This window comes from Vespa velutina, chromosome 6 (assembly GCF_912470025.1).
Source record: "Vespa velutina chromosome 6, iVesVel2.1, whole genome shotgun sequence".
NCBI classification, from domain to species: Eukaryota; Metazoa; Arthropoda; class Insecta; order Hymenoptera; family Vespidae; genus Vespa; species Vespa velutina.
Window position 1 is genome coordinate 2,931,742 of NC_062193.1, and position 13,292 is coordinate 2,945,033.

General features: G+C 26.9%; 3 protein-coding genes across 7 annotated transcripts; all 3 read right to left on the reverse strand.

Moving 5' to 3' along the window:
• Nucleotides 1-653: 653 nt before the first annotated feature.
• On the reverse strand, nucleotides 654-1,990 carry LOC124950025. Of its 2 annotated transcripts, none has more exons than XM_047496077.1 (4): nucleotides 1,659-1,990; nucleotides 1,296-1,500; nucleotides 986-1,183; nucleotides 654-869 (listed from the first exon to the last, which is right to left on the reverse strand). In XM_047496077.1, the coding sequence occupies exons 1-4, from the start codon at nucleotides 1,723-1,725 to the stop codon at nucleotides 860-862; spliced, it is 480 nt and encodes a 159-aa protein (XP_047352033.1). In that variant the 5' UTR covers nucleotides 1,726-1,990; the 3' UTR covers nucleotides 654-859. The 2 variants fall into 2 exon arrangements, with proteins under 2 accessions (XP_047352033.1, XP_047352034.1); XM_047496078.1 differs by having other exon boundaries at nucleotides 1,296-1,531; nucleotides 1,659-1,983.
• Nucleotides 1,991-3,101: 1,111 nt separating this feature from the next.
• Nucleotides 3,102-4,318, reverse strand: LOC124950026 (glycine-rich cell wall structural protein 1-like). Of its 3 annotated transcripts, none has more exons than XM_047496079.1 (4): nucleotides 4,169-4,318; nucleotides 3,585-3,847; nucleotides 3,282-3,490; nucleotides 3,102-3,165 (listed from the first exon to the last, which is right to left on the reverse strand). In XM_047496079.1, exons 2-3 carry the CDS (start codon nucleotides 3,845-3,847, stop codon nucleotides 3,295-3,297), a joined length of 459 nt encoding a protein of 152 aa, XP_047352035.1. In that variant the 5' UTR covers nucleotides 4,169-4,318; the 3' UTR covers nucleotides 3,102-3,165; nucleotides 3,282-3,294. The 3 variants fall into 3 exon arrangements, with proteins under 3 accessions (XP_047352035.1, XP_047352036.1, XP_047352037.1); XM_047496080.1 differs by having other exon boundaries at nucleotides 3,272-3,490; XM_047496081.1 differs by having other exon boundaries at nucleotides 4,209-4,294.
• A 3,009-nt stretch (nucleotides 4,319-7,327) lies between these two features.
• LOC124950017 (dolichyl-diphosphooligosaccharide--protein glycosyltransferase subunit 2) lies at nucleotides 7,328-13,164 on the reverse strand. Of its 2 annotated transcripts, XR_007101239.1 has the most exons (12): nucleotides 11,959-13,164; nucleotides 11,440-11,648; nucleotides 11,125-11,256; nucleotides 10,776-10,936; nucleotides 10,465-10,604; nucleotides 9,980-10,355; nucleotides 9,593-9,772; nucleotides 9,310-9,529; nucleotides 9,012-9,224; nucleotides 8,572-8,743; nucleotides 8,046-8,273; nucleotides 7,328-7,497 (listed from the first exon to the last, which is right to left on the reverse strand). XR_007101239.1 is itself a non-coding variant. In XM_047496067.1 (11 exons), exons 1-11 carry the CDS (start codon nucleotides 11,963-11,965, stop codon nucleotides 8,128-8,130), a joined length of 1,956 nt encoding a protein of 651 aa, XP_047352023.1. In that variant the 5' UTR covers nucleotides 11,966-13,164; the 3' UTR covers nucleotides 7,792-8,127. The 2 variants fall into 2 exon arrangements, 1 of the variants encoding a protein (XP_047352023.1); XM_047496067.1 differs by lacking the exon at nucleotides 7,328-7,497 and having other exon boundaries at nucleotides 7,792-8,273.
• Nucleotides 13,165-13,292: the final 128 nt, after the last annotated feature.

Here is a 13,292-nt window from a genome sequence, read left to right on the forward strand (position 1 = left end):
CGAAATTTGCGGCAAAAGAAATAAAGCTTGTATTCTACTATTGATTTTCATATACACGCTTGAAAGGTATGTTTATGTCGGTGAGTAACGATTGCCTGCTTGGTATGTGCGTAAATAGCTGATGCTTAGATTTCTTGAACATTTCTAAACGCAAAGAAATATGTTTCACGATGCTCGTAAGGAGAAGCTACGGTTACTCATTTGATCATTTTATTGATCTTTGACCAAATGATTTTATGACAAATATAAGGAAATACATGTCCAATCGTTTATGTCAAGAGATCTGAGTTTTTAAAATATTGTTAAATTTTGGAAAAATTTATAGTTTTTTTGTAATTTTATAGACTAAAAAGATAAAGCAATTTTGTAAGCAATGTTTAGTATATTGGTAAGCATCTAAATTCTTTAAAAACAATGATGTTTCTCTTACAGTATGATTATAATGAATGGTTGCTATTTTTGCCTATTAATTTTTTAGTTAGAATGTATAATTTTTAAATTCTATTTTTTAGAAAGCATAATATATTAATTGATTGATTGATATTATTATTATTATTATTATTATTATTATTATTATTATTATTATTATATTAATATAATTATAGAGAATTTTTATTAATATATCATAAAAAAAATATAAGAAAAATGTTTTATTATAAAAACAACATTTTATTTAACAAATACAGTATTTTTGGTTATAAACAGGAGCATGCTTAAAAATCGTCATGTCAATTGAGAAGAAGGAACGTAGAATAATAGAACTTTTTCTTTCATTTAAATCCATCGAATAATCCATACGCTAGCTCCCAGAACGATATTTATGATTTATGGATTTGCTTATAAAAGTGTCCAATATTTTTTACCAAGAACTAAAAAAAAAAAAAAAATAAAAATAAAAAAAATAAAAAAATATAAAAAAAAAGTATGCAGAATGTCGTTATAAATTTGTTAATTCTATATTCGTGAGAAAATATTAATTAATTACCCATAATGAGGCGAAGGATCAGGTTGAGACCAGGATGGTTCGTAATCTAAATGAGCCGCTTTGTAAATAGGCGCGGGTTTTTCGATAATTCTTGAAATATAAACAGGTTTCTCAACATATTCCACGTATTTAACAGTTGGAGGTGGTGGAACATATATACGATGAATTTCAGGAGCACTGTGATATCCAAGTTTGTATCTAGAAAAAAAAATTTCAAGAAAAAATAGAATAAAAAAGAAAAAATAAATAAGTAAAAACAAAAAAAACAAAATCATGATAGATCACAACAAATGATTATAGATATCTATACCCTTTAGCAACACCGACACCAAATCCTAAAAGTCCAGCACCTATTAATTTCTTTTTTAAGAAAAGTGTCCTCTTTGTTCTTGTATGTACTTCAGCCCCATTATTGAGCTCGCCCGTTGTATCGAGCGTTTTAAATGTATCTGCTTGGTGATCGTACTGATTATCAACTTCCGTAGCTATGCATAATGCTACACAACTGCATATAGCTAGGACCAAGAAGATAGTATAATGTTGCATCTACGATATCAAAAAGACGATATTATGTTTATATGCAGAATTCTCTTTTTTTTTTTTTAATCAATTTTCTAAGAAAAAAAGAAGATGTTATTTTTCTGATTACCGAATCACATACTCTTTTACTCACCTTTAATTTTGGTACTGTACACTTCTGTATAAGAAAAAGTACTGTGACTTACAGCGAGCGGATGCATGATTTTATAGTCAACCTACCTCCTGGTTAGCAAAGACAGAAATATATTGTGAATTCTGGACACGAACGATTGTTTCGTTGGGCATTTATTCGATGTTTTTGACTTTCTGTCTTTATATCGATAAGATTTTCTTATTGATTGTTACGATTAATTAAAACACATGGAAAAAAAAATCTAATCATCTAATCAAGAGGACGTTGTAGTATTTAATTAAAAAATTATAAATCCAACTTTGGGTAAGATTGAAGAATTGAATATGGATATCCCGTTCATTTATATATATATATATATATATATATATATATATATATATATATATATATATCATTCTCTTTTTACTATATTTTCTCTTAAGAAAAATATGTTCTCTTAATAAAACTATAAAATTATTTAAGAATTATTTTTTTTTCTTTTTTGTAAGTCCTTGTTCGACTTTCATATGTGGGCTATTGTTCCAATCCATTAGTGAAATTTCCGTATGAGCTTACGAAATCTGAGTGGACATCAGACACTTTCTATATCGGTCATCGTTTTCGTTTTCACAAAGTGTACTCGCACACATCAGTAAGTTGACGTATTGTATTTGTCATCTCATCGATGTGCTATCACTTTCTTGTCTCGCACCCTCGATTAGTCGACTTCTTTATCCGCATTGCTCACTTCAACAACTACATACATAATAGCACGAGAGTGTACAAGCGAATATGGTTCAATGAAGGTTCATTTGGATTCAGATCTTGTAATTGAACGTATACACAATGTGTGATCGAACGTGCTTGGGATCTTTTTTCTTTCTTTCTTTTTTTTTCTTCATCTTTTTTTTCTACAACTAAATTCACGATTAGATAATGCAAATAAAATCGTATATATTACGTAAGAAGGAAGTATAGCAGGGAATAAAAATCAACGCAAATTTTGATCTGTTTTCGTATTAATTTGTATTTGATTTTGAATCTCTGAAAATTTCATTTTCATTTTCGATTATTTAAATCTACTTCCTTAACGAGATAAAGAAAATGAGTATCGAAATCGATATATAAAATTAGCGTCACGTAATATTAGCGAAGACATTGCTTCGATTACAGCACTACTATATGCTGTAATCGTTGATATCAATATCGTATTAGCCTCTTCTAAGTCATTAACTTTTGTTCGAATGATTGGGAGAATATCTATTTTTTTTCTAATTTTTTATTTCGTTTATAAATATATATTTATTTATTTATTTTCGTTTTTTTTTGTATAAAATATTTCCAATGATAAATGAACCGATGATTATAAAAATTGTCTAATTATAAGTGTACAATTTCATACACTATTTTTATTATCATACACTATTTTTTAAACTTTTAAATTAGATAAAAGAATTATTTTTCTCAAAAATATTGAGTTCAGACATGTTCCCAGACAGATCTCTTAAGAGTACTTTGATACTGTATTCTGTAAAATAAATATATGTATATGAATAATGTGAAAAATAATGAAAAAACGAATATATATATGTATGTGTATGTATACATACATACATACATACATACATACATACAGACACATACGCAGTATATAAAATTATCGCCAATAAGAGCCGTGATAAGTTGAATGTCCATGTCCATATCCACCTCCATAACCGTAGCCACCTCCATAACCGTAGCCACCTCCATAACCATATCCACCTCCGTGACCATATCCGCCTCCATAACCATATCCGCCTCCGTAACCATATCCGCCTCCAAAACCATAGCCACCTCCGTAACCATTTTCCAAACTAAACAAAATTATTCAATAAATTGTCAATAATAATTCTAAATATTTTTTTAAAAATATAATTAATGTGTTTTTCTAAGGTAGTATGCACTTACTATTTAGCTTTGTACAAGCCAGCACCAATCAATGCTTTTGCTCCAAGGGCAGCACCTCCAATGAGAAGGGCTTTTTTAGCAAGAAGAGCACCACCACCTCCAATTAGTGCAGTTTTTCCTAAAAGTATAGTTCTCTTCTCTCTTACTTGACTCGTACTTTCATCGTGGGAATTCAATGATGAATTCAATAAATCTTGAGTGACGTCGGCTGCATAAGCCACTGTCAGAAGTGTAATTAATGCCAATATGTAATGGAGCTTCATCTATCAAGAAAATAAATGTTCCTGAATATTCACTTTCTCTTTCTTTCTCTCTCTCTCTCCCTCTCTCTCTTTCTTTTGCGTATTTTTTTTTAATATAATAATATTGTATAATATTATAAAATAATGTAATACATAGGGTGTATACGATGAAATGTCCGAATTTTTTTTATTAAAAACGAAAGAAAAAAAAATCAGAGCGTTTTATTGTAGACACCCTGTATTATTGTATAATTAATCATTATATCATTATCTATATAATAATATAAATTATTTATTTTTTCTGTCGTTAAAGTATATAATAATATCGAAGTAAAAAATTACAATTAGATATGATGATAAGTCACAGTTTTCCTTTACGAACCTCGTTGGATCGTGTCTTGATTTTAACTAAAAACACTAACACGTTTCTTACCGTTTCCTAGATTGACTCTCGAAAGACTTTTTATAGCATAAGATCGCGGAAGATGTGCCCCCACCCCTTCCATCAAGAGATCTTTACTAGTCATTAAAATGTTTAACTTCTTTCTACCAATGGCTTCCTGTCAAAGTACTACCTACATTATGTATACAAACGTATATATATATATATATGTACATATATTCGTGTTCTCGTAGAAAATACAAATTTATCTTTCATTCTCATCTTTCCGGTTTTCTTCACCTCGGCCCACCTTCGTAAGAATGACATTGAAATATTTTTTTTATTTGGAAACCGATGAATTCCTTGTAATTTAACGTAATAATCCTAACTGCTTATCGACCTTCGAATCTCAAATTTTAACACATACTTCTTTTTAATTTAATTTTTTTATTAGTAGATCATTGATGAGTCGGAGATTATGAAAAAGTGTTTTAAGTTATATATTTTTCCTTTGGAGATATATTTTGATATTTGTTAATTTGAATGACAGGCCACTTTCGTAACCACTGGTTCAAATTTAAATAATTTTACTTTGACTTTTGGCGATAATACTTTTTTTTTTTCTGAAATAATTAACGCTCAACAAAGTCGTTTTATTCTAAACGATTATGAAAGATCAAACATTTATATTCAAATAACATCTACAAAGTCTAAGATAAAACTTCTTGAATATTATTAATACTTGTCTTCCTTTCTTTAATTTATAATTCTAATAAATTTCCATTCATTTTTATAATGTAAGAATTAACAGACTATAGTAAACAAAACAAAACAACAAATGTATAAATAAACATTAAATGATAATGTCGCGTAACCTACTCTAAGTAAACGAGTTTTACAACATCATTAAAAATCATTGGAATTCCCAGACAAAACTTGTAAGGAGTTCCGTTATTGTGAACACAGTACATTTCATTGATGATTTTATTCAAATCGCTTGAGGCTACACGTTTGCTTTTGTAATAATTATTTTTAAAGGGGATATACCCATCATTTTAAACAAACATATATTAATTTGATACGAGGATATTAACGACGTAAGAGAAATTTTTTACGACTATAAAAACGATTTAATATATATAAAAGTACAAAGAAGTTACGTAACTATATATATACATAAAGCATTCCAATAGAGCAATGAACTCATACTTTAATATTAAGAAACGCATCTCTAACTTAATTTAATTTCAATATGAATTTATTCAATGCTATACATTTCTTTATTTTAATTTATAATTATAATGATTAATCATTTTTTTTATTATAGATGTTATATTTTTTTATTGTTCCATATTATTATTATGTACACACACACACACATTGCTTTATACGTTGATGTATTACTATAATATATAATAATAGAACAATAATAATTTTTTATAAAAGGAATATGCCGCCAAAAAAAAAAAGAAACGTCCGATGGTCAAAAGGATTGACGAAAGAAGAAAAACAACAAAAGGCACTAGAACGACAATTAATATTAAAAAGAGAACATTTACTTCGTGAAATCAAAATGGGCATATTGAATACTAAAAAATATCGTCAATCATGGCGAGAATTAATGATGCGTGCAAGAATGCCTATTATCAAAGAAGATATTGAGACTGCCTGGCATACATTCGATCGGGTCATTGATAGTAAAGATCATAGGTACTCTTTTATAAATCACAATAACGACGATAGAAGGAATTAAAACGAATATTTTATTCGATTTAGTATTCAAATTTTAATCAATTCTTTTGACGAAGCTAAGGAACAATATGAAAGATCTAAAAATGGTCATAGCGAAATGATTGATCGTTTATTTAACATATATGAAATGAAAATTAGAGCTATTTCAATGACTTACCAATCGAAAATTAATGAAATTCTAAACGATGTTAATATCGATATTATTGGATTCCAACAAAAAGGAAATGAAGATTTATCTCAGTTGCAATTTATTATTTCTATTATGCAAGAACAATTGGATAATTCCCTTAATAACACAAAGAGCAAAACAATGAGTAAGCCTAAAATTATTAATAAATAAATAATTAAATAATTATATTAATAAATAAATAAAACATACGTGTAAAAATAGATGTCAAATTTCATTGATATTACTGATGAAGTACCTATTATGTTCAAAATTATATCAAAAAATTCTATGCTATGTATATATATCGAAAATATAATATTATATCATGTAAGATTATATTAATTTTGAATAAGTCCATTAGATATCGATTAACATATCATACATTTTTTATTTTTACAAACTTTTAGCGATATTATTTAATTTAACTAATTTTTTTAAAGGCAAGATCGATTCTTTCGTTGAGGACAAAACTAATGTGCGAAGATTCGCATTAGTTACGGAAGAGAATAAAATGAATGATCTTTCAGCGGATTTACGAAAAACCATTGCTACGTATTACAAAAGTACAATATATTTTATATCATTTCTTCATGTGTTGAGACATTATATGTCATATAAATAGGACATTTTAGATACAAAAAATAGACAAAAGTTATACGATGTTGTAAAAGAGAAGGATGAAAAAAATCAACAAATTATAACTAAGCAATATGTACGTATTGCTGTTCTATCTGAAACAATATCAAAATTTCGCGAAAAAATGGCAGCTCATAAGACTAACGTTAACAAGTACTTTAAAGATATTATAGACGAACAAAATTTCTTTCATACTTCATACTGGATTATGAAAAATCGCTTCATTTCTGGCAAGTATTTGTTCATATAATGAAAAAATTCTATTCTTTTATAAATACTTGTAATGTAATTTGTGTTATCAACGATTACAGAACAGAAGCAAGATAGAGTTCAATTAACAATAACGGCTATTGAATATAAATTGACCATAAATTATTTAGAACAACTCGTTAAGAAAATAGAAAATTTATTGAGACTTCTTTTAATATGTAACAAGTATGAAACTCTAAATGAAAATATATATTCTTACGCTAATTATAAAGAATCAAGTCCTAGACAAATTTTTACTACGTTCGAGTTGAAAGAAAGTGCGGAGGTAGGATATAAGTTTGAATTCACATAATAAATTTAATCCCCTTCTTTTATTTCAACACACTTTTATGAGATGTATTTCACTTACAAATGTTATACAAAATACAGATTATAAATAACTTTCAAGATTTAACCAATTTTTGGCGTCGAATCGGTATAGTACAAGTGGCGATAGGAGAGCTAAAGTTGGAGAAAGAAAATCTACAAAAAGAAGTTATTAGATTACGAAAAATTATTCAATGTTATTTATTGCATGAAACAAAAACAAATTTAACTTCATAGTATATATAATGCTTACGATTATAAAATAATAAATTATTATCAAGAGATGTCACGTTAGTTGTATTAAATGCAACTAATTTACAATCAACAAATAACCATTTGCTGATTTCAAAATACTGATATAAAAAATGTAAATAAAATTCTTGAACTTATTATCGCATATTTTTGTTTGTTTATTATATTAAATGCGATATAAACATATATATATATATCTAAATTTTAATTTCATTTATTAAGTCTTTATGTACAAATGAATATGTAGAAAAACTATAACATTCTAAAATAAAGTACTTGACAATTATTGCATTTCGTATTTAAATAGTTTATTAAGTTATATAGTAAAGTGATATTCAATAAATATATCACTTGCATCGGAATAGCGATAACGTTACTTTCGATCTATAAAAATGAATGTTCGTTTAGTTATGCCTATTTCAATGTACACATACTTCCTTGTCATAACATACTTGTTCATAAATTTCATTATTATAAAATGCATTTATAATAATAATGTATCACTTGCGCGTGAAAGGAACCTTCATTTATAATTCAGTGCGATAATTTATGTTTGTGGGCAATGTTCGACAACAATTTGTTACCAGCAAGGAATGTAACTATACCAAGTCCAAGAAGATAACGCAACGTCACAAACATGTTCAATTTCAACCAGAAGATTCCAAACAGAAGAAAGATACCTACAAACAATTTTTATATGAAATAATTTTTATACTTGTGTGTGTGTGTGTGTGTGTGTGTGTGTGTATATATATATATATATATATATATATATATAAAATGTTGAGAATATCAGGCTACAAATATAGCTGGAAACATACTATACTTGCGAAAAATTCACTTTTTTTTTCTGCTCAATTGAAAACAAGTCAATATAAAATATATTGCCTGTCAAGCATTGAGCATAATATCAAAATTATAAAATCTTAACAGTTACGAAATTATATCAAAAAATCGGCAATGAAAACTTAAATTTACCTCCTAATCCAAGATGAAATGTAACAGCACTAATAGATAGAGGGAAATTAGATATATTGACACCGAGTTTTGCCCACAGAATAATTAATAAAAAGGCAGGCGCTAAGCATAAACCAGTAAATAAATTGGATACAAAAGCTGGTGGTCTCTTCTCCGGTTCTCGGAACATGTGCTATAAATTTCAAATTAGTCTTCATTATTTTATGTATGTTGTGTGTGTATATATATAAAACGTATATACATTTTATGTACAATCTATATAAATTTGTCATTCAAAGTTTATAACATAAATCCAAATAATGAAGTAATTTGGATATGTAGGTACTATTACTTTGATGTCATTTATTTTACCAACGTTATAGAAGTGATATAAATAATTAGAATATTCTATCACCAACGAGCATTGGCTTTAATATATTCCATTAATTGCTGATAATTACCTTTATTTCTGGTTTTGTTGTATATATATCTGCTTTTTGTTTGAAAAAAGCACTTTTTTCATTCGATTCAGTAGCAACTGCATCAGGGAATTTCAAATTTACTGTAGCAATAGTCCATTCAAAAGAATTACTTAATACAGCATCACCAATAACTAAATCAATGTTATAATCACCACTCCGATATCCGAAATTTATTGCTGCTACTGCCAATGGCTAAAATATAATCGATAAATAAGCCGTCTTATCGAAATAACTAAAATAATGATACAATTATAAATATTATCTACAGTAATCTTACCATATCAAATTTATAAACATTGGCATTATCTGGCTCTGCTACAAATGTTATTTCATTGTCATCATAAATATTAGTAATAAAAGTAGATGATAAGCGAATAAATGCTTGGTGAACACGCATTGGTTTTTTATTAGCTGAATCTTTTAATAAAAATCTTACAACTAATTTTTGTTGAGAATCTGCCTCTATTTTTTGATTTAATTTTTCAGGATATGTAACTCTGTAATATATGAAAAATTTTATGTATAATAAAATTTGGATGATTTTTATTATTTTGAAATACCTTGCTAATTTTGGTTGTGTAGTTTGATCAGCATCTCCTGTTCCCATTTCTAAATAATCAACAACTACTTCAGAAAGAACTTTGACCTTAATAATACTAGTTACAGATGCTGCTGATACTGATATTTTATAAAATCCACGATCTGGTTTAGCTTTCATGAAATCCATTATAAACAATGTCCTATTAATGATAGAAAATTATTAAATAAACTAAATAAATTGTAAAAAAAATTTATTTGTTGAAATTCTAAGCCTTTTTTATATTGAAAAAAAGGTTTAAGGGGTCATTCAACAATTAATATACCCCAAGGTATAACTGATATCAATCTAATTGTATTGAATCAGTAAAGCATTGGGGATCAATAAATGCCAATCTCAATTAACTTACTTGTCTGTTGTTGAAGATTGTAATATTTCTTTACTGCTAATAACAGTATCATCTTCTACTTTTGTAGCAGAATTTGCAATTACTTTAGGTATTGTTGGCAATGGTTTACCAAAAATATCACAAACTTTAATGGTAACAAGTGGTTGTTTGCTTGAAACAATAACTCCTTCCTCAGGTAGAGTAATACAAACTAATGTTTCATATTTGTTTACTGCTAATGTATTTAATGCTGAAAGGAGGCTTACAACACCCTTTGGAGTTTGGACAGATCGTCTTGACAAAAGATAATTTGTTAGCTTAACAATTTGTGGAGATGTCAAAGGTGGTCTTTTCTTTAATGAACTACCAAGCTTGAAGATACCATTTACAAGAAAACCTAAAAATAATTTTTAATTTATATCATAAGTTTGTTAATTTTATTATTATATATTAGGTAGATATAAATAAAATATAAAATTCTTTATTTATATTTTATTTTGACTTACTTGTTATAGACAGTCCACCTTCAAATTGCAAGAATTGTCCATTTACTTCATCTGCTTGAATGATAGCATCTTCGATACGATCAAAAGCAAATGTACCAACAGACCCAAGATCAGAAGCAATGTGGAAGGTATATCCAAGACTAAATATAAAATACTTTGTTTCATACTTAGATGTATGTATAACATAAGTATAGAATAACTATGTTATACAATCATTGTAATAAATGTATAAGATTTTGGTTGGTCCATATCTCATGCCAATATTAGCAATTAAAACGATTAAATCAAAAGATTTATTAATTAACACTTACTTCCACAGACTGTCATCTTTTCTGAGAGCTACTTGTAATGTTTTAGCTAATTTTTCGGATTTTTCGGTAGTTAATTTTTGTGATAAAAGAGTTAAAGTATTTACAGCAAAATATAATTCAGCAAATGTAGATGTATCTTTCTCAATAGTATTCATCAAAACCTATATAAAAAAGAACCTTGCAATTAATATGTATTATACATATAATTTTACAATTTATACAAGATAAATATAATATTTCAGTAAAAGAAATTTTCTTCACTGTTCTTACAGTAGAACGAAAGTTATAAAGCATCATTAACTATTATGCCTCTTAATCATTAATTTTACTTATATCGTAATGAAAGTACCTTTGTAATTGCAGGTATTGGTAAACCTTGACATGTATCGATAATTTTCCACATCGATACAATATAAAAGGCTGTTTCAGGTACAACATTGTTACCATCTCCAATAGATTTTGATAGATAATTACAAATTTTCTGTAATTTGTATTTAGAATTATCAATTGATAAATATGAAATATATAATTTAATTTTTTATATCCAATATTAATATCAGGAAGACTAATCAAAGAATCAATGTATTTCAATATTTACATTTTTCATCATTACTTTCAAAAATAATTAAATAAATTCAATGATTTATTAATTGAAAATACCTACTTCTTTATTAGGTATAGTTTCTTGAAGAAGTTTATATCCGTACACACTATAATAGATTGAAGTTGGATCTTGTAAATTCAAACCAGGATCAATAACATTTTTCAAACGTATTTTATCATTATCCGATAGATAAGAAATGACCGATGGTACTGTTTCTGTTACCGTACAAGTAGCAGATAGAATTGATATCATCAAAAAAAGTAATATAGCTATAAATACAGAACAAAAGTATAAATTAGTTTTGCTATCCTGCTGTCCCTGACAAATTGATTGCACAACGCAAAGTAAAAATATGTTAAAAAAACATGGAAAAAATATATAAAAATAAATCATACGAAATTATCTTTCAGCAAAGAAATTAATACTATCTTTACAATAAGACCGTAAAATACTTTTAGAAACACATTGTATAATTATATATATATAATTATACAATGGCAGATAAAAAATAAATTTAGATGGATATATTATTATTTAAAAACAATTTTTAATTTTTCTTATCGATAAAATGTTACTCACCCGCCATTATGGCAGTATATATTATACAGTGCGCTGGCACACCGGCCACGCTGGCTTACGACCTCTACTTCTCCAGTTTCCAAAGAAAATGGCTCTTTCCGGCTCGTATTAAAGTACACGTGTCTCCGCTAGACTTGATACATTGTTATATAGAGGTCGCTCATGAAAGGTTTCTGATTGGTTGATCGAATTACATTGGAAACCAACACAGCCATTGGTGTAACTTCATTGGCATTAGACGGAAGTGCGATATTACGAGATAACCAATCAACTACTCGAACCGACCAACAATCAATAAACTTAAAACGACCGAGTTGTATATCTAATTTCATTGGTCAATTTACTTCCTATTACATTTGTAGGTTTACGTTATTATGATAATCATTTAAATAATTAATTTCATTTATTTTTTTTATATATTAGAAAAATCAAATATATTACGACGAATAAATTTCTTTAAGGACATATAATGCATCATTACTCTTATATTTTCTTATCACTTTTATTATATATTTGACATAAAAATATAAATTTGAAATATGTATATGTAGAGTACATTACATCGTAATGTAAAAATATATTATATTTGTATGTATATATTCGTGATTATATTCAATGTTAATATCGTCTGATAAATTCATCAAATATCTCCTCCTCTCTTTTTCTTCTGAAATTGAGATCATCTCCTAGAATTCTAAAATTAATTTATTATTATATATTATTATGTTACAATTGTTATCACAGATACACAATACTGCTCGTAAAAATTTCATACTTCTCTGTTAATTAATAAGAAATATTTTGTTTGTATTGTTATCAAATATCATTGACTTGTATGCAATTTTTTTGTATTAATATTATGTAATATTGTATATTATATATAATATTATATATTATATATAATAAAATATATAAATGTTATATAATATTTACAAAATTACTTACAATATGATTCTTTTAACTAAGCCAAGTAATACTTACATGAATAGAGGTTATTTCAATCATCTTGAGTTATTAATGTAAAGTGCACATTGAACTCGTATTTTTGATCTCATTCTAGATACTAAAATATTTCATTAAAATATGCAAACTTGATAAACAATATTGTCAAATATCTAAAAAGCTGAATTGATATTCGATTTATTATTAAAAAATAATGTCATTAAACCAGTGTTGTTTTGTAGTTTTAAATTTTTGAGGCCATATTTTTAATTGTATGTTATTTTCACGATTAATGGATTGTAAAAATTAATTTCTTTTCCCTAAAGTGCTATTTTTATGTAAGGAGTATGAAGGAAATAATATGCTTTACGATTTTGTTACAATTAGGAAAT